This window comes from Manis javanica, chromosome 12, assembly GCF_040802235.1.
Source record: "Manis javanica isolate MJ-LG chromosome 12, MJ_LKY, whole genome shotgun sequence".
NCBI lineage: Eukaryota > Metazoa > Chordata > Mammalia > Pholidota > Manidae > Manis > Manis javanica.
The window spans coordinates 2,738,812-2,765,000 of NC_133167.1; the positions used below are offsets into that span (position 1 = coordinate 2,738,812).

At 54.8% G+C, this 26,189-nt stretch overlaps 1 protein-coding gene across 2 annotated transcripts in view; it reads right to left on the reverse strand.

The window, feature by feature from the left end:
* Positions 1-1,818: 1,818 nt before the first annotated feature.
* Positions 1,819-26,189, reverse strand: part of RAMP1 (receptor activity modifying protein 1) — a 37,710-nt gene continuing 13,339 nt past the window's right edge. Inside the window, exons 2-3 of one of the 2 annotated variants that reach the window (XM_037009649.2) lie at positions 25,668-25,806; positions 1,819-2,384 (exon numbers count right to left, since the gene is read on the reverse strand). In XM_037009649.2, coding sequence (XP_036865544.1) covers positions 2,129-2,384; positions 25,668-25,806 — 395 coding nt within the window. In that variant the 3' untranslated portion in view covers positions 1,819-2,128. Of the gene's footprint in view, positions 2,385-13,627; positions 13,771-25,667; positions 25,807-26,189 lie in introns of those variants that run through there. The other variant, XM_073217893.1, reaches the window with a different exon arrangement.

Consider the following 26,189-nt stretch of genomic DNA (forward strand, 5'->3'; position numbering starts at 1 on the left):
GTGGTCCGGCAGGAGAGCACAGCCACTTAGAAAGATGCCAGGTGGGCCATGCATTTCCGTCAGGCCCTGCCCACCCACCTGACCACAGCCGCGTGAGACAAGGGCCCTGACAAACCCCATCTGGATTGCTCAGCATGGCGACGAAAAACTGGAGAGGTGGTTCCCATTTGAATGTTTCTGTGCTTGTGCATACACGCCCACATACATCTCACATGCACGTACTACCCACCCACCCACACCACGTTGCACCCACACACCTTGGAGATGTCACAGCCTACAGCTGATTCTGGGAGGCCCCCTTGCTCAGCCCCAGGTGAGGTGCTGGGCCCTGCAGACCTACATGTGGCCTGACCACCTGTGGGGACCTGAGGGTGATGGGGATGCCCGGGGAGCTGGGGGCCTGGGTCCCCACCACCAGTGGATCTTGGGCAGGAGGGCCTCATTGGAAGAGACCGCCGCAGCAGCCAGAGGGGGTAGGACTCACGTAGGGCCAGAAAGAAGGTGCCTCCAGCAAAGCACATGTAGTTATGGGACACACTGCCAAGGCGGCCAGGTTAGGGCCCATGTTCCTGCCTGTGGGCACCTGCCGCCTTTGCTCTCGGGTGGCGAAGTTTATTAAGATGTCCTCAAGCCTGCGACACGTGCTGCCTGCTGCCTGCTGCTCCTGAGGTCTCGCCATCCCTGAGCCCATGGCCCCTGGGCCCCGGCCCTCTTCCTGCACCTGGGCCCCTCCCCAGAGCCTGCTGTCCGTCCACTTGCATGAGCAGCTTCCCAGGGAGCAGGCAGGGATAAACGGAGACGATCACCCTACTTCCTTCCGGCTCTCACGGCCCTGAGTTTCTGACATGTGAAGACAGAGGGAGCTGGGACCCAGGATAGCAGCCTGACCCACCCCCTCCCTGAGGTCCTAAGTGGACCCTGAAATCCCTGGGTGTCCGAGGCGATTTCCCCTCTGTTAGCACACCCTGGGGTCCTTCCCTGTAGGGCACAGCCTGGCATAGCCAGGGTGCCGTGGTCTCCCTCGGCTGGTGCCTCTGCAAACCAGGGGCTTCTTGTGACGGATGCACCCTTGTAGGGACGGTGGACGCCCTGGAGGAGCTGGGCGAGCCTGGCCTGCTTAGCTGAGTGGGGCAGTGGGTGCCCCCCTGTGGCTGTGGTATGCTAATGCTGACTAGTCCTGAAGGTAACAGCGTGGGCTGTTCAGCCAAGCACAGGGGAGTGTGTGTCTGTATGATGGGCAGCGACACCCCCATCAGTCACCCTGAGAACGGGGAGGTCCTGGGTCAGGGAACCCTGGAGCAGGCTGGGGGCTGCAGGGACCTCAGAGGAGAGGACATCTGGGAAGGACTGTGCAGGAGCTCCCTTCCAGGATCCAGAACCTTCTGGAAGCCCAGCTATAAGCAGGGCTCTGGGAAGGATGGTGACTGGGGGACCAGCAGCAGCCTGGGGGGTGCACTTACGTGCAGAGGAAATAGTCGGTGAAACCCTCATGGACAGAAGGGAGGTGGTGCCCAGACCGCAGGGCTGGTGAGACATCCCTGGGGAGGGGCCTCAGTGGAAACCGAGCAAGCCTGGCCGGGTCATGTCTGTGAATCACACTCCTCCGAGCCGGGGTTCTAGACGCTGTGCGGGCCCCAGCCTCCCCCAGGAGCACCTCCAGCGCACAGAGCACCTCACCGCCACGTGGGCCTGACCGCCACCGTCTCTCATCGGCGCTCCCTGCGGCGGTGCCCACCAGAGGGAGAGGGCACCTGAGGGGCTAGTGTTCTCCCCTTGTACCTCACTGACCCATGCCCAGAAGCGATGACGCTTTCCACATTCAAGGACATCTTTTTAATCACAAACTATTTATCCACAGACTGACTAGAGGTTGGAACAGAACCACAGATGGTTTATAACCACTTGGGAGACAGAGCTTGGAACAGGGAAGGTGACAGTCAAACCCCTTGCCCGTTCCTAGCCCCCGGGCTCCCTTCCTGGGGTGGGGGCCTCCAGGGTAATGCCTGTACACGACCTGTGCAAAATTCCATAGGTCTTCTCGGGTAGAAGAGGGGGTTTGGGGCTGCCCTGCCATTAGGGCCCTGGGAGCTCTGGCCAGGCCGGGCCCACGGCTCCCCAGGCCGCAGGCCTACACGATGCCCTCCGTGTGCTTGCTCCTCCAGACCACCAGCATCGTCACCAGCAGGGTCACCAGGACGGGCACCACAATAAAGGGGCAGAGGACACTGCCGGGCGGGTCCCGCGCAGCCCTGCCCGAGACGGGGCAGCTCCTGAAGTAGTGCTGGTGCACGGCGATGAAGAACCTGTCCACCTCTGCGTTTGGCCAGAAGCAGTCCAGCTTCTCCGCCACATGCCTGGTGCAGTCCGTGAGCTCTTCATAGCGCCTGCAGACAGAGAAGCAGATAGTCAGTCTCCAGATGGCAGCCCAGGGCAACAGCCCTCTCCAGACCCTGGTTGTCCCCTCAGCCTGCTACCTCCCAGCCGTCCACAGGACTCGCCAGGAGCCCCACCTCCCAGCCCCAGCGCCCCGCTGTGCAGGAGTTCCCGTGGTACTTCCCCCTCCCTTGTGCCAGGCTCATACTTATTTCGCTCAGTGAGTGCAAGTGCCGCGAGGACAGGGGTCTGGCCCACTCGCTCACCTCTGTAACCCCAGGGCCTAGATGAATACTTGGTGTGTGGCCAGCAATAGGAAATTGGGTTTTTATTGTGGTAAAATAAAAAAAATTTTTTTTTTTACCATTTTAACTATTTTTAAGAGTATAACTCGGTGGTGTAAGTAAAACCATGGCCACCGTCATCTCCAGAAATCTTTCATCTTCCCAAAAGAAACTCTGTCCCCCTTGAACAGCACCTGCTCATAACGCCAGCCCTGGTGACCACCATTCTACGTTCTGACGGCTCCAGGCACCTCCAGAAGGCGACTCACATGGTACCTGTCCTTTTGTGACTGGCTTATCTCACTTAGTACGTCCTCAAGGTTCACACATGTCGTATCATGTGTCAGAATGTCCTTGCTTTTCAAGGCTGAATGACTTTCTGTTGTTCGTACATCGTTCGTTGTGTTTATCTGCTCCTTGATGGGCACTTGGGGTTTCAGCTGTTGTGCGAATGTGGCTGCTGTGAACAGGGGTGTGCAAATAGTTCCCTGAGTCCCTGCTCTCAAGCCGTTTGGGTGTATACCCCGAAGTGACTTGCTGGGTGCTACAGTGATTCTTCATTTAATGCTTTGAGTAAATTGTATTTTAATAAATGAAGATTCAGTGCTGGGGGAAAGTAAAGTGAAGTTACAAGAAGGTGAATTTGCTTCTGCTCCTGCTTATTATGTAGAAAATGTGGGGTGTTGCTCCTACCTGAACAGCAAAAGCTGAAGAAACTACAAAATCACACATGTTCCTGCGCCCACCAGAGCCGAGACTGCAAGGTGATGAAGGAGCTTGGGTTTCAAGGAGGAGCGATGCAGAGACTGTCTCACCTGGGGCAGAGCATGGCGACGAGACAGCTGCCTTCCAGAGGTGGGAGGAAATCAGTTATTTCCTAAACTGCCCAAGGCCACATGTGGGCTAGAGGATCAGTCTGGAATGCCCGGGCCTCAGACACACCAGTTACTCTTTCCCATGAGGCTCCTGTGGGTGCTTGTGAGAAAGAGTAGGGGCAGGCAGGGGATTAGCTGCCACTTGGGTCCATGCACAGACCCCACACATATCTTGAATACTTCGTCACATAAGAAGAAACAGCCTTGTGCCCCGGAGGACGAGAAGCTCATCTTGATGAAAGAGGCCCACAGTCCTTCCCACTTTCCCAGATCCTTCTCTCTTGGGAGGCAAAGCCCTAAACTGCTGAGAGAGGGACAGCATAGCCTTTCAGCCCCAGGGCACAAGAAGCCATAGTATGGTTGAGAGAAGGATGGGAAAAAGACACTTTTCCTTTGGGAGAGCAGTAGGAAACTGCCCTGGGTCTAGGATCCTGCACAATACCAAACAGGTCTCCTGTCACCAGGAGAGGGGCAGGAATCTCCAACCCAAGACCCCACAGGCCCAGGGCAGAGTTTGGCTGGGGGACGAGGCCAAGGGCATGGGGCCAGTCTGAGCTGAGGCTGGGCCAGGACACAGGGGACTTTCCCCCTACTCCCAGGATGAACCTGATGTGGAATTACAAGCAACAGCAGCGTGCTGCTGGGAGAGCGTGGAGAGAGACCCACTGCATGGCACAGGCATGCAGGGTGCACACCATGCCAAGGAATGTTCTTCAGCACCCACTCTGAGCACTAGGCAATGCAGCCCATTGCTAGAGGTATTGAGGCCTGAGGTGCTCTGAAGGTGCCACAGTGACAAGTCCCAAACCTGGCTCAACACTTGACAAGACCAGCTCGAATCCCATGCTGACAGCTGACAGAAGAGGCTTACCCATTTCCAGATGCAAACACACCCACCTCAGTCTCTTCCGTTCTACACATGAATGTTCAGAATTCAATAAAACATTATGAATTTTTCATTCAAAAGCAACAAAACAAAAAATAACCCATTGTCAGGAGATAAAGCAGTCAACAGAATCAGACTCAGGGATGACCCAGATGTTGTAAATGTCTTTTAGGGACTTTAAAAGATTAATATGATAAAGGGTACAGTTGGCAATGTAGACAATAGGCATGACAGATAGAGAATTTCAGTAGAAATTCTGGGCAGACATGAACTATCCAAAGAGACATGCTAGAAACAAGTACACACAGAATCAGAGAAAATTCCTTTGATGAGCTTATCAGCAAACCTGACGTCTGAGGAGTGAATTAGTGAATGTGAAGATACATTAGTAGAAATTGCCCAAACTGAGACACAAAGAGAAAACACACACACCATCCAAGAGCTGTGGTGAATTAACAGCAGTGTCAATAATCTCAGCTCCAATTTGTAATCTGAATCCCAGAAGGAGAGGGAATGCAGCAGGAGAAATATTTGGAGAGAATGGCTGAAAATTTTCCAAAAATAGAGACATACAGAAAAAAAGGCAACAGCAACAATGATCAGTCATGTAGACATATCAAACAAATGGCTGAAAACCAAAGATAAAGGGGAAAAAATTCGAGAAAAAAATCTCAGAGGCATTCAGAGAAAAAAGACATGTACAGAGGAACAATGACTTCTTATCTGAGACTATGCAAGGCAGAAGACAATGGGGTGACAAAGTACTGGTGACAGTGGAAGACATGCATCTGCCCAGTATCCTACACCTGCAAAAATATCTTCCAAATATGAAGCTGAAATAAAGACTTTTTCAGATAAAAAGTTGAGAGAATTCATTGCTAGCCAACCTGTGCTACAAAAAATGTTAAAGTTCTTCAGTCAAAAGAATATATCAGAAATAATTCTGGACCACACAAAGACATGAAAAGATCCATAGACAGTAAAAATGAAGATATTTAAAAGACACGTTAATTTTAATCTAGAAAGTGAGTAAATGGAGCAGAGGCCATGAATCACCATTGAGGAGACCCTCCAGGGGGTTTAAAGGGCTGCACGGGAAGGGAGGGACTCCCCAGCACCCACACGCCCTCTCCTCTGGTCCCTGTTCTGTGGTCTCTAAGTCGTTAGCTCACTGTTTCCTGTGCCGGCTGCTCTCTAGGTCATCCCAAGGGCACAGGAGCCTGGGCCCTCCCCCAGCCCATGTGTGGGGTAAGTGGATGAGGCGCGAGGAGGGACACAGGCAGCAGAGGGCATGTGGGACCCATGTCTGCTGGGGGGCATGGTTCTTCAGAGCAAACAAGGTCTCATGTGTCAAGTAGGGAACAGAGGTGGGAAAAGCCACAGGAAGTCAAGACAGGTTGGGTCTCATGTGAGGAAAAATGGGTTTAGTCTATTCCAAGTGCCTGGCACAACGTAAGTGCTAAATGTGTCAGGTATTGTTAAAAACCAAAGCCCAGTCTTTCTAACTGGTTCGTGATCAGCTACAGGGACACACATTACAAGCTGATTTGAATGACGGTCTCCTTGCCTCAGCCCCACCAAACCCGAGAGTAGTTTCTGGTGCTCGGCAGACCTGGTGACAGACCGCGATCCTAAATGCTGGCCCCGTCCTCTGTGCCTGAGGAATGGGAGCTGGGATGTCCCCAGCAGGAGGTGCTGCCATCTCTGGGCTGCCCAACCAGGGAGGGAGGGAGCCCCTGACCCAGGGAACTGGGACACCACACAGCCCCCTCTGGGGCCACGTGGAGGCTGAGCCTGTGGTGGGCTATTCTGGGCTCAGGCACTTTCTCCTTGAAATGCTATCCTTCCAGTCTGCAAAAGCCACCCCCATCTAAAAATATCTCTCATGTACAATCAGCTGCCCATTCATCCTGTTTATTTATATAGCAGCAACAGCTGAAACTTCCAATAAATATTGTGAGTCCTGTCAGCAAGGGTGTAATAAAATAAAAGAATCCCCCCAGAGTACAGATATTCTCCTGTTCAAAAGACCAAGGGGCCCAAAATAATCATGAAAAAATGTTCTTGCTTTGACTTTCTATTTTCAGTTCTCATGTAACTGAAAAATTACCCTATTTTGGCTAGGACCTTCTGTTCTGAGCCCCAAGTGAACTTTCCCTGGAATGTTCCCGAACACTTCAGTGGGAGTTCCCAATATATCCGGGTCCATGTCATGGTTCCTGACACCATGGTTCATGGTTGTTTGCTTGTTGAATGTAGGTGCCCACTGATGCCCAGGTGAGTCGTTTGCTCTGGGGACACCGTGGTTGACGTTGTCCCCCAAATAGCCCCAACTGGCCCTGGTATGGAGTATCTGAGCCTGGGCCCTGGCTCATATCCCAGGTCCTTCTCTTATTGCAGGTGATCCCGGAGGCCTCAGCTCACCTATCCAAGCCGTGGTCTTCTTATACTCAAGTTAAGAGGGGTGCCCGGCTGACAGGGTTACCGGGCAGATCCAGTTAAGTGAGGTCAAGGGCCCAGCATACAGCAGGTGCCCAATAAGTGCATGTTTCCCATTGCCTCTTCCTCAACAACTGTGTGTGTGACTCATTTCTTGTTTCATAAACTGGAGCAAAAGTTGACCAGGCAATGTGTGTCTAAGCCCTCAAACATCCGAGGAGGAACTGCTTTGGGATTTTGCCTCACTTCTCCTGCACCAGTATCTGCCTCCATCTGCCCAGGACAACCACCACCTGGCGACTTTCAGCAGCTTTAAATACCTGCTGGGAGGAGGGAGGTGGCACCACCTGGCATCCTAGCAGTCAGAGCAGGTGGAGGTGAACGTGGCGCCTCTGAGGCTGGCCTGAGGAGCCTGTCAAAGTGTGAGACTGGCACTGGGGGGACGGGTGGTTTCAGAAAGATGGAGAGGCGGTTGGGTGCAAGACAGAGAGAGAGGCCTATGTTGCTTTTGGTGAAAAAGTTCTGGAAGTACCAATGACGAATAAGCACCTGAAAAAAATATTTAACCTCACGATTAAAAAAAAAAGAGAAGCAAACACCCAAATGTAGCGCATATTAAACATAAGAATGCTCAACACTGGTGGAGGTGTAACGCAACGAGGCAGGAACTGGTACCATTACTGACAGAAGGTAAGTTGGCACAATTCCTCTGACGAGCAGTTTGGCAACATAGATTCAATAGCCTCAGAACTGGATATCCTCTGGCCCAGTGACACTGGCGCTGGCAGGTGGCCTAAGTTCATAATACCAGATGTCGACTATAGTAATGTAAGAAGAAACTCATGTAAATGTACGAGAAGCAGCAAAAATAGGCCAGTGGTGCAAAAGGTTGCTTATGAGAGCGTCTGTTACGTAGCTATTAAAACGTTATTTAGGAAGACATTTTTCAAATGTGGGAAAATATTTGTTACAATGTTGAACAAAAGAAGAGGCGGATGAGACTGTTTACACAGACAATGTGGTTTCACCCAGAAGGGGAGACGCACCAGAATGTTAAGAGGCGTGTCACCGCCAGAGGGCAGTGATACAAAGGATTCTGTTCTCTCTACTTCGTTCGGGGATTTTCCAAGTTTTCTGCAGACAGTGTATGTCATTTTTATAATTGTATAAAAAAAAACCTACTTAGGAAAAAGGCCTGCAGAAAACTGGAGACTGACGTCACTCACTTGCAGCCCCAGGCACCGACCTCTCCGCCCTGTGACAGCAGGAGGCCACGCCAGGGGGCGCTGGCGTGCAGTCCTGAAGGGTCCCAAGCAGAGCCGAAGGCGGGTGCCCGGATAGGCCCCCCGCCGGCCTCCCCCCAGCTAGGAGCCCGGGCCGTGCAGACCCCGCGCCCTTCTGCGCCGGCAGCGTCGCGTTTCTTCCGGCCACCTAGACCCCTGGCCCCACGTACGCCCGTCCCAGCTCCCCCCAGCGGAGAGGCCTCCAGGCCGCGGCGAGCGGGGGGCCCTCCCGGGGTCGGGGCGCCGGCTGGCAGCACCCCTCTGCACCCCGCCCCGCCGGCCGCAGGCGCCCCTGCAGCGCCCCGTCCCGATCCCGCCGCCCGCTCCTGCCGGGCCCCAGGCGCCCACGCGCGGGAAGGGCGAGGCCACCAGATGGCGCCCGGTCCTCGGGGGCCTCCTTCCCGCCCCGCCGCCCGCAGTCGGGCCCCGGCCCCGCGAGCTCGCTGCCGGCCCTCTTCCTGCACCGGCGGCCTGGCGAGCCCTCGCCCACCCAGCTCCCCTGCCCCTCCCTCTGTGTCCTCCGCGGCCAGCCACTGCGACACGGTCACCTGTGACGCCCTCGCCTCAGGCTTGGCCCTGTCCTTGTCAAAACGCGGACGCCCAGGTTGCCCCCAGCCCAGCCCCATCACCCTGGGCCCGGGCAGCCTTGCTTAATCCCTGAGGCCTTGGACTCCACCCCTTCCTTCCAGGCTGTCGCCTCTCTACTGCGGCCCTGTCACTATGCCCAGGGACAGACAGAAGTTACTCATCTTGGCGGGTTATTAAAACCCATGTTTCTAATACCAGCTTCCACTTTTCTGCACTGCGTGTGGGCAGGGACCTTAGCATCTCTGCACGCCCTTCCCCTTTTCCCCACCCACCTTAGCGGAGGGGGGCAGCCATCAAACCCCTGCCCTGCTTTCCTCTCCCGCACACCCTGGCTCAGTCCACTGGCTGTCTGGGCTACAGTCCTTCTGCAGCCTCCTCCCACCCCAGCCTAAGCACCATTGTTTTACACCTTCATGCTCCCCTGGGCTGGATTCAAAGGCCCCCAAGCAGCCTCCACCCTCACCATATCCCCTCCTTCTCACTGGCCACACTGGTCAACGTCTCTGCCTCAGGACCTTTACACATGATGCTTTTTCTACCTGGAAGGCTCTTAACTCCAACTTCACAGGCCAACCTCTACCCATCTTTCAAATGCCACTTCCTCAAAAAGGCCTTTTTTGATGCCTCGACTTCATCTGGCTCCCTGGTAAAGTGGGGGTTTCCTTCATACATGTGTCCTACTTTGTACTTTAATCCACACGATTATTCACTTGCTGCTGGTTTCAACAACTAGCCAGAAACACCAGGAGGGAGGGACTGTGCAGCAAGCAAAATCCCATTTATCCTGCTCACAGGAGTCACCTCAAAAGCAGAGCGACGCAAGCTGAGGAAGAATGAGGCAGAGCGCCTGGCAGGGCCACGAGGAGCCGGAGGGGCAGTCTGAGCCCACGACCCAGTGCCGCGTGAGAGGCACGGGGGCCGATCCCGCTGAGGGTGTGTCACAAGCGCCCTGTAGTACAGACAGCCCACAGCTGTGGGCAGCACACACCACGATCAGCAGTGAGACTAACACACCCCTCAAGGGTGAGTAGATAAAAACTAGTGTAAAGGCGATATGAAAAATAAAGTTAATAAACCCGATTCAGTGACTCTAGGTGAAGTTTCTATTCCATAGAGAATCAGCAATCTTTTCAAAAGTCCACAGACCCTCTTCAGGCAGCAGAGAAAAACTTGGCAAATTCTTAACGTGGAAATTTTAAGTCAATATTCTTTGACTACAATATTAAAGACTAGGAATTAGTAAGAAAAGAGTAAATTAAAAAAAATTAAATCCCGAGAAATGAAAATGAAATTACTCATACAATTTTGGGGTCAAGCAAGAACTGAGAGATTCAATTAGAGACTATTAAGAAAAGACTGGCAATGGTACATGTACAGACTGGTGGGATAGAGCCAAAGCTGAATTCTGAGAAAAACCCATAGTTGTAAAGTATCTTATTACTAAATAAAGGGAAATGAAAATAAGTGATTATCCAAATCAAGGCATTTTTAAGAATAGCAGCAAAATGAGTCTTCCCAAAGGTCAAATAATTCAAATATATTAATAATAATTAAAAACTAGTATTTATCGATATTTAAAATAAAACAGTAAAATGAATAAGTTTATGCCTTTTTTCCACTGGTGTCTAAAGATGATTCTTGAGAAACACAGTGTCCATGAAATAGACACATTTCTGGGTAGTCTGATCTAGAAAAAAAGCAGAAAAAACTCCATATACAAAACAGACAGGAGAAAATTAGAAAAAAGATTAACAGGCAAAAGATATATGCTAAAAATTGGAAAATCCTTGAATTGGGATGCTTTTTGGGAAACTATTAACCATCAAACATTGACTTAAAAAGTAGAAAATCTGAGAAGAGAAATGGAAAATGTGATTAAAGAATTACTTTCACAAAAGGGGCTAGAGGCCGGCAGCTCTTCCACATTCTTAAGATCATGGAAACAGACATCAAACTCCCCAGTTCCCTGAAAAGTTAAAACCTTGATCCCAAAGCTCATGAGATGGCATGCCCACGTGCCTGGGAGCAATGGGTACCCACCACTTCCACTTACAAATAAACACAAAAGCCCTACATAAAATGCTGGCAAACTTCAGCCACATAGAGCTCCTTAAAGTGAGGTTTGTCTCAGGAATGCGTTAAACCTGTTACCATAAAACCACACTGGAAACGTGTCAAAGGAAAATAACATGATCATTCCAATACAACTTGAGAAGGCACGTGATAAAATTCAACATCCATTTCTTATTAAAAACAAACACTTTTTAAACCCAAGAGGTTCTTTTCCACATGGAATAAAAATCTCTCTTAAACCAACAGCAGACAGCACATTTATTAGTGGAACCCTAGAGCATTTTGACGCCGGTCAGGAATCGTTGTTTAAACTTTTAGCTGGTCAGGTCTGTTCTCTCTTGTGGTTTCCGCCTTTGGTGTTGGGACTCCCACTCCAGACTTCACAAACTGTCACCTTGGAGCCTTCCTAAGCCGGGGCAGGGCCGGCCACTTGCCGCCACTTCCTCCTGTGACATGAAACCACGCAGTGGCCTGGCCCAGACTGTGTTCTGCTGGGCCTGAAGCCTGCCAGGCCAGCTTGTCCCAGCACCACAGACCAGGGAGGCAGGTGGTGCAGGTCGGGAAGCAGAGGCTGTCCTGCTGACTGACCAAAACCATTTCACTTCAGTCCGAGGCATCGCTGTGGGGAGCACGCTGGGCCCTGAATCAGCTGTGCGTTGGGACAGGCGCCAGGAGTTGGGTGATGGGGAGATCGGACAGTCAATCCCTAAGTGAGGCAGGGCAGTGAGAGCCCCTCAAACCGGGCGAGTCCCATGAGAACAACGGGTAGGAGTCGTGACACACGTCTGTGGGCCCAGGGCTGACCGACCCGAGCACGCACGGTGCTTGGAAGTGAGTGCGACCGAGGCACGGAGGTGTGTATGGCGGTGGGTGTTTTCCTGGTTCCTGCCACAGTTTATCTCCTTTTGTTGCAAACAGGGACTCCTGGCATCTTGGTTTTCCCAGAGGGCACGGGGAACTGCCAGCTCCCCCAGGCCAAGCAATCACAGCATTGGTGTGTAATTTGTGTGCACATGCTATGGGGTTTCCACCCAATACTCTTGGGTCAATAAAAACCCAAAACCACACGAGAGGCTTCACACAAAGCCCCGCTGAGCAGAGGAGGTGACGTCCATCCCCAGGCTCCCTTCCAGCTCCCGGCTGGGCCATGCCACCCAACAGCTGCACCTGCTGCAAGAGGTGGGCAATCGCCCCTCTCAGAGAACCAAGACTGTAAAGAAAGCAGAGGAAATAGGACCTCGGGAGGGCTCAAGAGAAGATGGGGGAGCGAATGAGATGGGCCGGTGTTTACTGCCAAAGACAGTAAGGCCACAACGCCAGCAGCCCCGCCTGGAGCCCATTGGCAGCAGAAGCTAGGCGGCCAGGGAGGACCGGGGCACCTGCCCTCTTGGCTACGGAAGGCGGGCCCGGGCTTCCTCCTCACCATCCCCAACCCACCGGGCCTCCGCTCCTCCTCTGGCTGCAGCCAGCCTGGCACTCCCATCCCGACATTCCACAAGCGGAACACAAGACAGGGTTCTGGGGTCACCCGAGCCTGGGCAAAGCTGCACGGAGGGCAGTCCCTGTGCACACGGCAGAGATGAGGCTCTTGGGGGCTTCAGGGGCCCGGTGCTCACAAAGACCTGTCACCCACATCGACCCCCCCAGGGTCTTGCAGACACTTGGTAAGACTCCCAGCCTTGCGAGTCTGAACCCACCTCCACACACGTTTTTCCTTCCATCTGCGTCTCAAGGCCTACTCGGGAATGACCTGCCCAGGACCCCTCAGGCCAGGAACAGATTTCACGCTCCTTGTCCGGAGATCAGCGGCTTCTCTGCCCCTGATTCTAGGGTAGGATGGCAGAGAGGCACATGGCTCGCCTCTGGAAACCTCCCGGCCTGCTGCTCCCAGCCCAGGGCCTGTGGACCTCTACTTTCTCCAGCTCACTACTGGGCCTGGCACGCTGGGGTTACGTCCCCTGGCTACCCCCTTCGGATCCGCAGCACCACTGTCCTGGACCTGCCCCCCATCCCTCATCACCCGACTGCAGCTGCCCCTTTGCTGTCTGTCTTCCTCCCTGGACTGTGACCTTGGGAACAGCAGGGCTCAGTGCTCCAGAGCCCACCAGGGCTGCTTTGAGGAGCCCTTGCTCCCCACGCCTGGGGTCACTGGCCAGGGGTGTGGGGTCACTGTCCCTTCCAGCCTGGGCTGCCCTGGGGCCCCACAGTGTATGAGGAGACCTAGGGTCTGCAGTGGGGAGGTGACCCATGGGAGTGACCCAAGGTGGCAGTGAGGTGGGTGGCCAGTGTCTGACCTGGGGTGCGCTTGGCTCCTCCATGTGGGTCACTGCTTCCCCTGCAGCCCCCCAGCAGAAGGCTCTCTGGGGGACCTCCTCCAGCCACCCATTCCCCACCCGTGCAGCCTCTTCACCTCCCTTCACTGCTTCTGTTCTATCAGCTCGAGGTGAGCAGGAATCTGGCACCTCTGCTCACGCTGGGAGGAAGCAAGAGGTTTCTAAATCCATTCCTGGTGCTGCGTGCAGCCCACTTTGGCGCCAGACACAGGCTCCCCACAGAGAGGGCCCACCGGGTGGGCAGGTGGGCGGCTGGGTCCTGACTTATCCTGCAAGAGCAGGCAAGGGCAGAAACCAGGCTCCTGGGGCCTGCAGCTCATGGAGATGAAGGCGCAGTTTTAAAATTCAGCAGCATCTCTCATGGGCGCAGCAGGTCGGGGGGCTGCGCCTGCAGCGATTCTGGCCTACGGGGTCTGAGAGTGCAGGGAAGGACAGCTGATCACTGGGCTCTGCCCACAGAGGACTGAGCACAGGCATAACCCCTATGGCCTACCTGCAGCTCCGGGGAGGGTCTCCTGGGACCCTGGCGCAGACACCCAGGGAGGTGAGGTTGCCTGCCAGATGCACCCAGGCCTGCCTGGGCCCCAGGGCTCCCCCCTCGCCAGGACACGGTGTGCACATGTGTCTGAGTCCCAGAATGAGGCACGACAGCCCGGCCACTATTTTTGGACACTAATGCCCGGGGCCGCTCGGAGGGTGTGGCTGAGGGTGGGGACACATGCTCAGCTTCCTGTCGTCCTCCCCAGTGGGGTTACTGAGACCTGCCGGCAGGCGGGACTGTTCTGTGAGGGGCTCAGCAGAGGCTGGCATGGGATGCGCCTCCGGGACTGCTGGAAACGGCGGGCAGAGCAGCCAGGCGCAGGCCGTCGGGTGGGGGTGTGGAGAGTGACCCACCTGAGCCTGCTGTGTGCAGCGACACCACCTGCAACGCGACGTGGGGCAGGAGCAGCCAGGTGACAACCAGGAGACTGAGCCAGAAGCCCCACGGTGCCCACTGTCCCCTCAGGCCTGGTGACAGGCCCATTCCAGAGGGCCCCTCCCTGCCCGGGGGGTGGGGAGGAGCAGCTCTGGGGTCCAGGCAGCAGTCACTCCAGGGAGGCGGGTGGGGAGGCTGCCCCGGGCTCAGGCGGGGCTGTCCCTCCCTGCAGGCAGTCCGGGCAGGGCAGAGGGGCAGCTGTGGAGCAGCGCACAGCAGGCCCCCTCTGCCCTCCAGCAGGTTTCCTCCCCAGAGAAGGTACCCCGCAGGAAGTGAGGGGTGTGTGGTAGCATCAGGGCTTGGCGGGCAACTCAGAATCCCTCAGGGTCCCATGAATGTGGCCTCGGGACAGGGGCCGCTAGCCCAGGCCAGCTTACTGCACCAGCAGGAGAGGCCTCACTGCCACCCAGCGACTGTCCCGTCCTCACGTGGGGCAGAAGGCCACACCAGCCGGTGGGGTGGTCTCACCAGGTTCCCTGATGCTGGGGGGAGGGCTAGTGCAGGGGCCAGTCCTTACCCACTCTTGGGCTCAACCCCAGGGAGCTCGAGGGGCTCCCCCCCGCCAGGGTGCTGGGAGGGGATGCGGCCAGGTCCTGAATCCCATGGTGGCTGGGGGGGGGGAGGGGGGAACGAGGCCCCCGAGGCTGGATTTCAGCTGGCTGCACCACTGGCCCAGCACCTACGGCCTCAGCAAACAGCTGCTGACCTGAGTCACACATCTGGTTCTGAAGCCCTTCATAGTACCAAGGTGCACTCACTTCACTTTTTAAAGGCGAAGAACCACACCCACAACTGGGGTAGGAGCAGGTCCCCCTGACACCCCCGTCCGTCCTGGCGACACTTGCCTCACCTCCCTGACGGCAGGTGGCTATGCAGGAGGGGAAGTCACCAGCACTAGAAAGGCTTCCCGCCACCCACAGGGGCTTCTCCATGATTCAAAATCACCCTGGGCTGCAATCCAGGCAGGCCCAGGCAGCCCCGGTGCACCAAGGGGGCGAGGATCCAGAGAATAAACGTTACAGGGACTCCGCAGACCTGCCCGGCTTCTGGGAAGGGGCCTTGAGATGACCCCCTCCCGCTTTGGCACAAACTGGAGGGGGCCAGGCACCGCCCCCCTGCCCATCCCCGGGGTCCTGCCTGCACCGCTCTGCAGAGGAGGAGCTCGCAGTCCACGAACCGAAGGCTCCTCGGCCTCGCTGCTGACGTAATAGGAATCCAGAGCCATGAGCTGAAGCTACACAGACCTCAGAAAACACGGCTGTCAGCACAGACCTGTTATCCTGCGGGGCTGTCACCCGTGAACAAAGACAGCAAAAAGCTCCCCAGAGATTTCTGAATTCTGAGAATTTATTAATCACACAGCTTCTTTCTAGGGTCCGCTTCAAATAATTGCCGGGATTTCAAAGGATACATGCAAAAGGGAATGACGGAATTAAACATAATTAGACACGTTTGCGTGACGGCCTGTTTGCAAAGACAAGCAACCGAGAGCCCTACGGACCACGGGCCACGACGGACCACGGGCCACTATGAAAAGGGGGCCGAACGGGGCCGTGTAAAAGATGGGAACAAAGTAGAGGACAGAAAGGAAGAAGGAGGTGTTGGAACATTAACTGAAAGCAGTGTGGGAGGGGGGAGGGGGAGAGGAGGAAAAGGGGATGGAGGAAGGGAGGGGAAGAGGGAGAGAACCGCAAAGCAGGAGGCGGGGTGCGGGGCAGAGACTCCTGCCGGAGGCCTGCGGTCTGACCACGTGGGCGCGACGGGAGGGGAGCTGGGCGTCGGCACCGCCCATCACGGGTGCCAGTGAAAAACGGTTCGCCAATATTTCAACCTCATTTAAAACATAAAGAAAACACATCATGTTACAACAATAGGGTGAAAAGGAAAACGATCAGCGTAGAGAGATAAAAATAAGACAGAAAGTGGAGCGCCTGAGGATAGAGCCCAAAGGACAAATAGGACAGCATTTCCTTTGTGACAAGGCTTGCGGATCTCCAGACAAGAAAACAAAAAAACCCCAGCAATGAGCTGTTTGCAAGAGAGAAATGAAAATAGAATTATGACGGAAGGCTAAAAACAGTTGTGGTTAAACTTCAAATAGTTGGCATCTGGGATTTCAATGTTAGTAAGAGACAAAGAATAATTTAAAGCAAAAATCTACTAACTGTGTTGAGAGGTTCAGTATTTCATGGGTGAGAAAAGCAGCCGAATAATATGGGCTCTAACTGCATAACTGCATAAAGACAGAGCAAAATACACACGTAAAAACCTGCTAGAAAGATAAAGTAGAAACAACCGCAATATAATTAGAATTGAAGAATCAAATACTTCATTATCAAGTACACAGGAAATCCGGAAACAGGTAACGGAGCCGAATAACACCACAAGGCAGAACCGATGAGTGTTTTGGCGGGAGTTCCACAGAAGGGACAGGACTCGTTTCATTTCCAAGTATTCGTGGTGTGGTCGCAGAAGGTCATCATATACTAGGCCGCAAGGCAGATGCCCATAAAAACACAAAAGCAGAACTTGTTCATGCTGTGTTCTCTCACTACAGGAGAAGACGTTATAAGGATCAAACAGAAATAAGACATGAGAACTAAAATGCACTTGCTTAAGGAAAAACTGTCTGAAGAAGAAAGTCAAGGAGACAATAACTATTAAAAAAGAGTGGCCATAACATGTACAGAATGTACGAAGCAGGTCCTGAGGAGAAGCATTCTTTCTTTAAATGCTTTTATTATGTTTTTTAAAACGGTGAAAATAAAAAGATGAACTAATAAGCATCTAAATTATTTCTCAGGAGAGAAGACATTTTTTTTTTAAAAATGGAAGGAAGAGGGGAAGTGATAAAAGTTAAAGCCAGAAGAAAAAGTTAAACAGAAATAGCTATGGAAAACCTAGCCTATTCTCCAACGACTATAAACAGGGGCACAGTTAATGAAAAAGTGGGCCTCCTCATTTCCCTTTGATTCAGGTGGCATCTCAGCAAAGAAAAACATGAGAAATATATATAAAAAAATAGAACCTGAATGTGTAGGATATTCAACAATAACATATTATGCATTGTTATATTTCAGTGAGAAATTTGAAAGCTATAGACCAAATATTCATACCTAAAACACAAGCATTAAACAAAAAATAGAAAGTCTAAATTAGTCAACAGTGGAGGAAGAAATGGGAGCAAGAAATCTCCCAAAGCACCCAGATCTGATGGTTTGAGCAGTGAATTCATTCCTACTTCCAAGGAACAAAGAATTCTCAGCACAGTCAAGTCTCCCGTCCTTGACGCCTACGCTCAGCTAAGCACATACGTTCCATCAGGTAAACGTGGTCCTGACCCGAAAGCCCAAGGAGACACGTGCAGGGGAAAACCAGGAACGGCCAATGAAGCAAATACTGTGGCGCTCACTGTGCTGGAGAGGAGGCAGGTCCGGAGGGTCAGGGGCGGCGGGGTTTGCCGGACTCATGCCCAGGGGCGTCCTGCTGGGAGTTCCGTGCTGGCCCACTGGGCCCACGGCCGTTTTGCACTAACTGCTGCAAGGCTGCACCCAAAGGTAACAGCCGATCAGTCCAAGTAGGCCAGCTGCCAATCCTCAGGACACAGGGGGACCCGTGATTCTCCCCACAGGAAGGGCTCTCGCAAACAGATGGCACTTGCCAGGCTGGTGGATCTGGGACTGGCCATCTCTGTTAGAATCTCATGTGGCTTCTCATGGAATTTGGCAACATGGATCCTTAGTTCTTTTGGAAAAACACATGGAAAATACGTCAAAGAAAACAAAACATAATGTGAAATATAATGAAAGGGAACACACCAAGAAAGAGAGATCCTCTAAATTGTACATATATTATAAAACCATGGCAATTCAAATGGTGGGGTATGGCTCCCAAATGTAAGTAAATGTTGACTGAAATAGACATATAAGAATGTATTATGTGTTAAACTAAACATAACTAAACAATGGCATAGGAAATGTTAACAAATTTTGTTAGTCTAATGGAGGTGGGAAGGATATAAATTATAATTTATGAGTTAATGTAACTACTCACTCAAGAAGATAAATGTTATTTTGAAACACAGAACACCTAAGTAGAAACAAAACATAATATTGTGGCCATACGACTCTCAAAATTGGGAGAATTGGATTTGTGGAATAGATGGGGCTGTGCCCCAATCACAGACCTCTGACAAGCGAGTCAGGACACACATGTTAACTGAATAATTGATTAAAATGGAAAAGAAACACTGCCACCAAAATAAACACAAATGAAACATGAAGAGAAAATATTGAGAACAAAATGACACATAGCTCCTCTCTACCATATTCCAAAGTTTGTTAAGGAAGGTTAAAAATGCCTCCAGTGACTCAAAAGACAGGTAGTAAAGGTTATGGTCAGATAATTTGCACTTGAGAAAAACAAACTGCAAACAACTCTGGAATACTCAGCCTTACTAACTGATGCGATGGGCAAAATAAAAGCGGAAATCTGATTTAAGCCGGCAGAAGTAAAATCTCTACAGACTCGATACTCATGTACCTGTGAGGGAACATGACCCATGTGGTTGCTAATATAAATTAGTAAAATTCTTTCAAAGGGCAACTGGACAAAACTTATCCTGAGCCATAGAAGGTTCATGGCATGTGCTGTAGAAGCCCATTTACAAGAACTCGTAACAAAGAAATGAGTCAAGAAGAGAAGCAAGGCTCTATGTACAGAAGTTCCGAGAGCCGCATCATTTATAATAGTGCGAACCTGGGAACGGCTCAACACACACACGACTGAGCAAATCGGGGCAGGTCCATTTGGCCCTCCCACCCCTGTGCAGGCCGTCTCCACCAGGTCCCAGCATGCGGGGAGACTCACCTTCCCTTGTCCACCCTTGAATGACAGGTTTGACCCCCAGAGACCCCAGAACCGGGTTTTTGGGGCTGTGGGGGGCAGGAAGGATGCGTGCTGGGTGGGGTCAGGAAGAGCTGTCTGCTGCCCTCCCCACTGCAGCGCCTGCCACACAGCGACCCAAAAGGGGGCTACCCGCCAGGGCTCCTCTAACCTCTCCCACCATGTGCCTCACTCAGTGTGGATGCCCAGGAGGCCACCTGGCCCGCCTCCCCAGACAGCAGACTCCCTGTAGGCCATCAGAAGAGGGTCACAGCAGTGTCCCAGGGCTGGAAGGTGCACCGCACGAGCCCGCACTGCCAGGATGCACTCCGCCCGCCTGCCCTTTCGCTCACCGCTGGCATCAGCTCAGTGCCGCCCTACTCTGGGCCCTTTACACTGTCATTCAAGCCCGATCTCATCCCGACTGAGGCGGTCGTCAAGCGGGGCAGCTCATCACCAGGCAGAAAACAGCAGCAGGCCCAGTGCGGGGCCGGTGCCCAGTCACCGCGGGGTCTGGGGCCTGCATCCTCTCCCAGAGGCAAAGGGCGGCTTTCCAGGCCCTCCTCCCCTAACCAGCTCCCTTCTGTGGGGACAGACCTGGTGCACAAAGCCCAACACGGTGCTCCCTTCCTTCCTCAGCACACCCTGCCCCCCATCACCCAGCCCTCAATCTTCTCGCCCAGGTCAGCTCCACCGGGCTCCTGCGGTGGGATGGAGGGCCTGACCCCTGCCCTTGCTGAGACCCCTGCTCCCGGCCCCGGTTGTCGGAGCTGAAGGCTATGATGGGGCATGTGGTACACTTCTCCAGTGGGAGGGGCAGCGCTCCTGTGTGCTCTGCAAAGACGCCATCTGGGGGGACCTCAGGAAGCCATCTCTAAGGGGGTGCCCCCCAGCACACCCTGAGTCCCACGATGCCTCCCTGTCACAGCCTGGGCCTGACAGATTCCAGGGTGGCTGCTGGGAGCTCCGGGCCAGCGCAGGCTTCCGCCCCAACGTCTGATATCTAGCAATGGAGGACTCTGCTGCCCTTCGCATTCCCACGCACCCAGAGGACTCCAGTGGGGGGTAAAAGGAGGCAGCTGAGAGGCAGAGAGGAGCTGGGGAGGTCCCAGTAGACATCCTCACCCACTTCTTGCCCCAACTCCTGGAAAGCTGTGTCCACTCCTCTTCCCTGCAGGCCCCAGATGCCAGGGAGCAGGGTGATGGCTTCTGCACAACCCACCAGGCCTCACGGGCAGGCAGGACAGTTTTCCTGGCACAGCCCCGCCCTGGATGCCCCAGAGGTCAAGAGCTGGCTGCCAGATTTCTGTGCATCTGGGCTTGAGTATGTGCTCTGGAGACACCTGAAGAGTCTGCGGCCTGGGTCAGCAGAGGGTGGGGAGTGGTCCTCTGTGCCAGATCCTCCCAACAAGAATGTGGCCCAAGCACCTGCGGGCTCGGAGCAAGTGGGGCAACTTCCAGGGCAGAGGCCCCAGGAAACAAGCCAGGGTGCTGGTGCCAGCTCTGAAAGCTCAGGCTGTGGGTAGCACACAGGTGGCAGGGCTCCTGTGCCAGCTCTACTGGCGGGGCTCTGATGAAGGCTGGTTGAGCACCCGGGCACAGCCCCTCCTGAGACCCCGGCGAGAGGAGCTGATTGTCGCAGGGACCCCGGAGATGGCAGCCTGCTGCCCCCAGGGAGACTCCCAGGATTCAGGAGAGGTGTCTCCCTCTCAATTCCTGTTAGAATTCAAAACAAAAGCAGCTGTTCCAAGTTCTGAAGAATTTCCTGACTTGACTCTTTTAACAGGGACACACAAGAAGGCTCTTTGTTCCAGCAGCGAAGGGGGTGCACAGCAGGCCTGGGAAAGCCCCTGTGGGGGTCGCTGCTCCCGGCCTGGGTCCGCAGGCCTCTGGAGCTGGAACCTTGGCCCCGCTGCCTGCTGTGGAAGTGCCAGCACCGCCGTGGGGCCTCTGCACACGTGTTCTACGTCCTTCACTTAACACCCTGGGCATTTCTCCCCACCTGGGGCCAGAGACCCCTCCTCATAGCTGGGCTGCTCCTTGGGCCAGGCTGGGGGGTGGGGGCAGCTTGTCCCGGCCTAGCAGGAGGTCAGGACGGCAGGGGGTGATCACCAGGGACGTGGGCATGGAGACGGGGTGCCTTGGACCCAGGCCTGTGTAACAGAGCTGCCGTGAGCCGAGGCAGGTGGGGTCAGCATGTAGAAATCCAGGTGCTTCAGGGCAGAGACGGGGGCGGGGGGGACACCATGACTGGACACAGGTGCAGCTGGGAGCTTGATGACCAGCTCACCGAAGGCGGCGGCCCATCCCCCCACCCCCGGGCACCTCGGACATCGTCCCCCTGCCCAAGGTGATGCCTCCTGGTCCCCTACACCCACCCAGCGCTTTTTGTCTTGGGGAGAAAACCTGACACACTGGTACCGTAAAAGCAGCGTTTTCTAGCTGACGGCGCTGGGGTTCCTCTCGCTCCCTGCCCAGTGTCTTCTCCCTCCCAACACCCCAGGAAGGTCTCTGGAAATGGGGCTTTCTGAGGATGCGTTTCTCCATGCCCTCTACAGCTCCTCAGATGAGATTATTTTCCCAGTTAATACATTAAATGACATTCAACTTCCATTAGCAAACCAGGGCTGCAGCTGAATGAGCCAAGCCATGTGACACGGTGGACTCGCCTGGTGCAGAGGGGAGCACGCCCTGCTATGCCCATCCAGCCTATGGGGACCTGGTGCAGTGACAGATCAGACACCTGCAGAATCGGAGTCACCCCAAGCATTCTCAAACAAAAAAGCAGGGACCACAAGCCATGCTCAGGATGGAGGAGCAGGGCCCCAGGAGGACCCTGCATCCATCTAAGTGCAGAAGCACGCTGGGAAGCTGTGGGCCCCAGGGGAGCTCTAACGGTCACAAACCCGGGAATGCCAGCAGTGCGGGCCGGTAGCCACACGGACCCCCCTGGGGCACCCACTGTGCTCCTGTCGGGACATGGCCGGGACGCTCGTGGCCCTTTGCCTTCACTGGAGACACTTCCGTCTCTGAGCAACGATGAGCAGCGCTGCTGAGAAGTGCGTTGGAAATGAGCCAGCACTCCCGCCCAGGGTCCCAAGGGGCAGGGCTGTCCTCTCCGCCTGGTTTGGCATAAGCGGTAGAACTGGGCGCCTGGGAACCACAGAGCTGGCTGGTGCGAGCAGGTCCCCTTTGGGGATTTCCCCCATATATTCCTGAGCGTGGAGCCTAGCTGGCTAGCTCACATTTGTCCCTGTCACTTAGTGGGAAGATAAATCTCCTCTGATGTGCAGCCATTTTAAACTAGTCTTCTCTGATTTCACAGGAGCATCCAGAAGCTTCCGTCTGCCATGTCAGGGTCACCCGCGGGCCCAGCCCCACCCCCAGGACAGCTGTGACCTCAGGCAGCAGACACTGGGCAGCTCAGGCTCCAGCTGTGCTCAGCCGGTCACCTGCCCTCAGCTGCACCTGGGCCCCAACACCTGCCTGGTTCTGCTTGCTGGGTGGCTGCCTTCACCCCACTGACAAGCCTTAGTGGCCCTTGGCTTGGGGAGGGGTCTTCCCCAGGACCTGCACCGTTTGTCTGATACTGCTTGGCTTGCAGACCTCCAGCCTAGGCTGGGAAGGTTCCGTTGTCTGGCTCTCAGCCTGCTGGGTCCCCACCTCGGGACCCTGCTCCCCTGTGGGCATGGCATTCCACTGCTGTGGGGGTGCAAACTGGCCAAGCTAAGGGCATCATGTGTTCTTACCCTGGGCCCAGCAATCCCACTCCAGGGATCCAGGCTGGAGATTTTGCTCCAATAACATGAAAATGCACGTGCACAAGGCCAATCATTCCAACACTATCTGAACCTGGAAAATACTGGAAAACCCTAAACACCTCTTCATAGGAAAGCATATGCACAGGGGAGTGTAACCCAGCTGTAAAAGTGAATGAGGAGGGTCTCTATGTAGCACAGCGTAGCATGGCGGTGTGGGCGCGAGTGTGGGCCTGTAGTGTCGCATGGCACAGCATGGCGCAAGAACAGCCGCAGTAGAGCGTGGGATGGGACGGGACAGTGCAGTCTTAGAATATCTATAGAATATCTATAGTAGGATATGGCGCAACGACGTCTATAGGAAAGTGTAGTATGGGACAGGACACTAATGCCTACAGGATAGTATAGCATAAAATATTTCACTAGAATGAAGAGGATATAAGAAAAAAATACATATATCTGCTCATTTGTGCAAAAAAAATACAAGAAGGAAACACCAGAAACTAGTGAGACTGGGCACCCCCAGGGAGGGTGTGGGAATGGGGAGAAGGCTGGGCGAGTGGGTGGAGGGGCTGGCTGGAGGGGAAATGACACCTCTCTGGACCTGTTTCAGTGTGTGGCTCTGACTCTCGGACCCAGAGTGTGGCGCTCAGTGTCCTGTGTTGGCCTGGCTGGGCCATCCTGCCCAGTCATTTGATCAGACCCTGAGCTAGTGTGGCTGGGGAGTTCCGGAGAAGCAGTTCCCATCTACTGTCAGCTGGCTTTGAGTGATGGGACGTCCTCAGTAACAGGCAGGGTGTCCTCAGTCAGCTGAAAGGCTGCAAGAGTGAGGTGAGAACTCTGCCCCAGGCCGCAGCACCCTTCGACCCGCACTGCTGGCCTGCCCCGCACGCTTTGGACTGCCTGACCCCACAGGTTCGTAAGCTGATTCGCTGAAATAAACACTGTTCTATGCAGCCTCTCCCTACCCCAAGGTTAAAGGGGAACTCACCCATGTTTGCTTGTAGGGCTCGTGTGGCCTCCTGGTTACACGGAAATCCCCAGGATGAATGTGTGTGTGTTTTTATGCCTTGGCTTCCAAACTCTCTACTCTTTAATAAATGGACCCAGGGGAGATGGTAATTCCAGGGCTGGGGCAGAAAACGTACATGAGGAGCCGGCAACACTTCATGGTACCGCAAGTGAGGAAGAGCTCAGAAAGGATGGGGGGTGGGGGGCATGTCCAAAGGGCACAGAGGCCCGTGCGGTGGCGCCAAAGTGGGGGCAATTTAAAGAGCCTTGTGATTAAGGATTAAGGACCCAGATATTCCAGAAAATCTCCCCACCCCAAGGCCACCCGGTTTGCAACCTTAGCCCCACTTGCAAGTCATTCCCTTTGCCATGTAACGTAAGGGATGCCCAGGATCCAGGGCTTGGGGCACGGACACCCCAGGGCTGTCATTCTGCTGGCCACAGACCCAGGGCTGGCCGCCCCAGCTGACTTGCTGAGATGCTTTTATGGTGATGACTTCTGCTGCTTGCTCCCTCAAGTATCCTTATTATTTTTTTAAATACAAGATTTCCTAGCAGCCTCACGGCCACCCCCTGCTATTTCCGGCAGTGTCACCACATAGCTCCTCTGACGGCCAGAGGCGAGTCACCCTGTTCCTACTCCAGGCGCTGCGGGAAACGGTGGCGGCTATTTCTAGTAACATGTCACTGCAGCTGCTTTCCAAACAGCGCTTGGCATCACCCTGTGCCTTCAGCCAGGCCTCCGGTTTGCGGGCGGTCTACGCATCCACGATCCCTTACACAGAACAGGCGGGCGGGGGCTTTTGTCCAGGGACCCGGCTGAGTATTCCCTGTAGGGTAATAACACGCGATCTTTCATTTTAACATGAATCACTCAGCCCAGGCAGAAAGCCGATCAGCCTGAAGAACAAATGGTTCTGCTTTAGAACAACCTGCCCCCCATCAATTTCTAATCATGATTAAACTTCACATCTTAGAAAGAAGAGGCCTTGAGGCCACAGACAAGGAGGGGAGGCATGGGCTCCACCTCCCTTCCCTCCCCCAGGCCCAGGAGGAAGGTGCCCCGGGCAGTGTGGGCTGTGCTGCCTGTAAACTGAGGCACAGGTCGTCATGGAGAGAACCTCGTACTCAACAGACACACTGTGGAGCCCGCATGCCCGGCAGGGTCAGCCACCAGCTGGGATCTCAGCATTTCTGAGGAATCTCATCTTTACTCGCCCCAGACGCCCCTGTGCCCCCTGTGCTGACACAGAAACACTGAACAGAGCTCGGTTGTCATCCCTGCTCCAGAAGTTGTGGAAGCCTGGGCCCAAGTTGGGAGGACCCCACACCCCAATGAGAGGCACCTGGGCCCAAGAGGTGGAGGGAGACAACAGGTGAACCCGTGGGGGAGAGGGGCTTTCAGCAGGAGGGCCGAGCCACGCGGGGGAAGCAGCCCGGTGCCAGCCACCCCTCCGGGGCCAGCCTGCCCCATCACCCCAGGCAGCTCTGGGTCTGAGAATGGTGGAAAGGACAGCTGGCCTGATCCCTGGGGCTGAGAACGCAGCAGGGACTCTGCATACTGGGGCTGCTGCCACGGGGACTGGCACTAGCCTGTGCTCTCTGCTGTCCCCCAGGGCCCTGCACCTGGATGGCCACAGGTGTCTCAGACTGGATGCTCCATTCTCAGAGCCCCTGCGTCCAAGATCCACGGTCCGCCTGGGCCCCCATCAGCGAGGCAAAGCCTCCTCCTGCCCCTCCCGACCTTCACCCTCACTGGTACCCTCCTTTGCCCTCGGTCTGTCCCCTGCCCACGGCCACGGACTGTGGTGATGACGCCCCCACTGTGGCCTCAGGTGGGCTCCTCCCACCAGCCCCAAGGCCCCGCAGCCACGTCCCTCCCGCCAGGGGACACAGGGACTCACCTGATGGTCTTGCCCCAGTCGCACCACAGCGGCTTCCCAATGGCCTCCATGTCCACCTGGAACTGGGCGAGGCAGAACTCCCGCAGGAGGGCGCCGTAGTGTGCGTCCTGGCAGGCGGTGGCCACGAGGAGGTGATGCACTGCAATGACAGTGCCCAGGGACCGTCACCCCCCGCCTCGCCGGGTCCCACCCCTCCGGGCATTTGGTCAGCCTGTGAGCCAGCTGAGGGCGCAGGGCGCTGCCCGCGCTCCGGGCCAGCAAGGGCCGAAGGCGGACTGGGGGTCACCCTTCCTTTGCCTCTGCCCGAGGGTGGGGGGAGGCCTCTTCCTCCCGCTGCCCCCAGAGGGTCCGCTCCCCGCCACCTGCGGGGCTGCTGTGCCCCGAGGGGCCCTGGCCTCACCACGTCTGGATATTTAGCAGTTAGAAAACCAAGCTGACAAACTTTACGTGCGTGAGTTTTATCTCCCCCCCTTGATAAATGTACGATCCAAAATGAAAAATGATTGGTCAAACGGTGTGCTG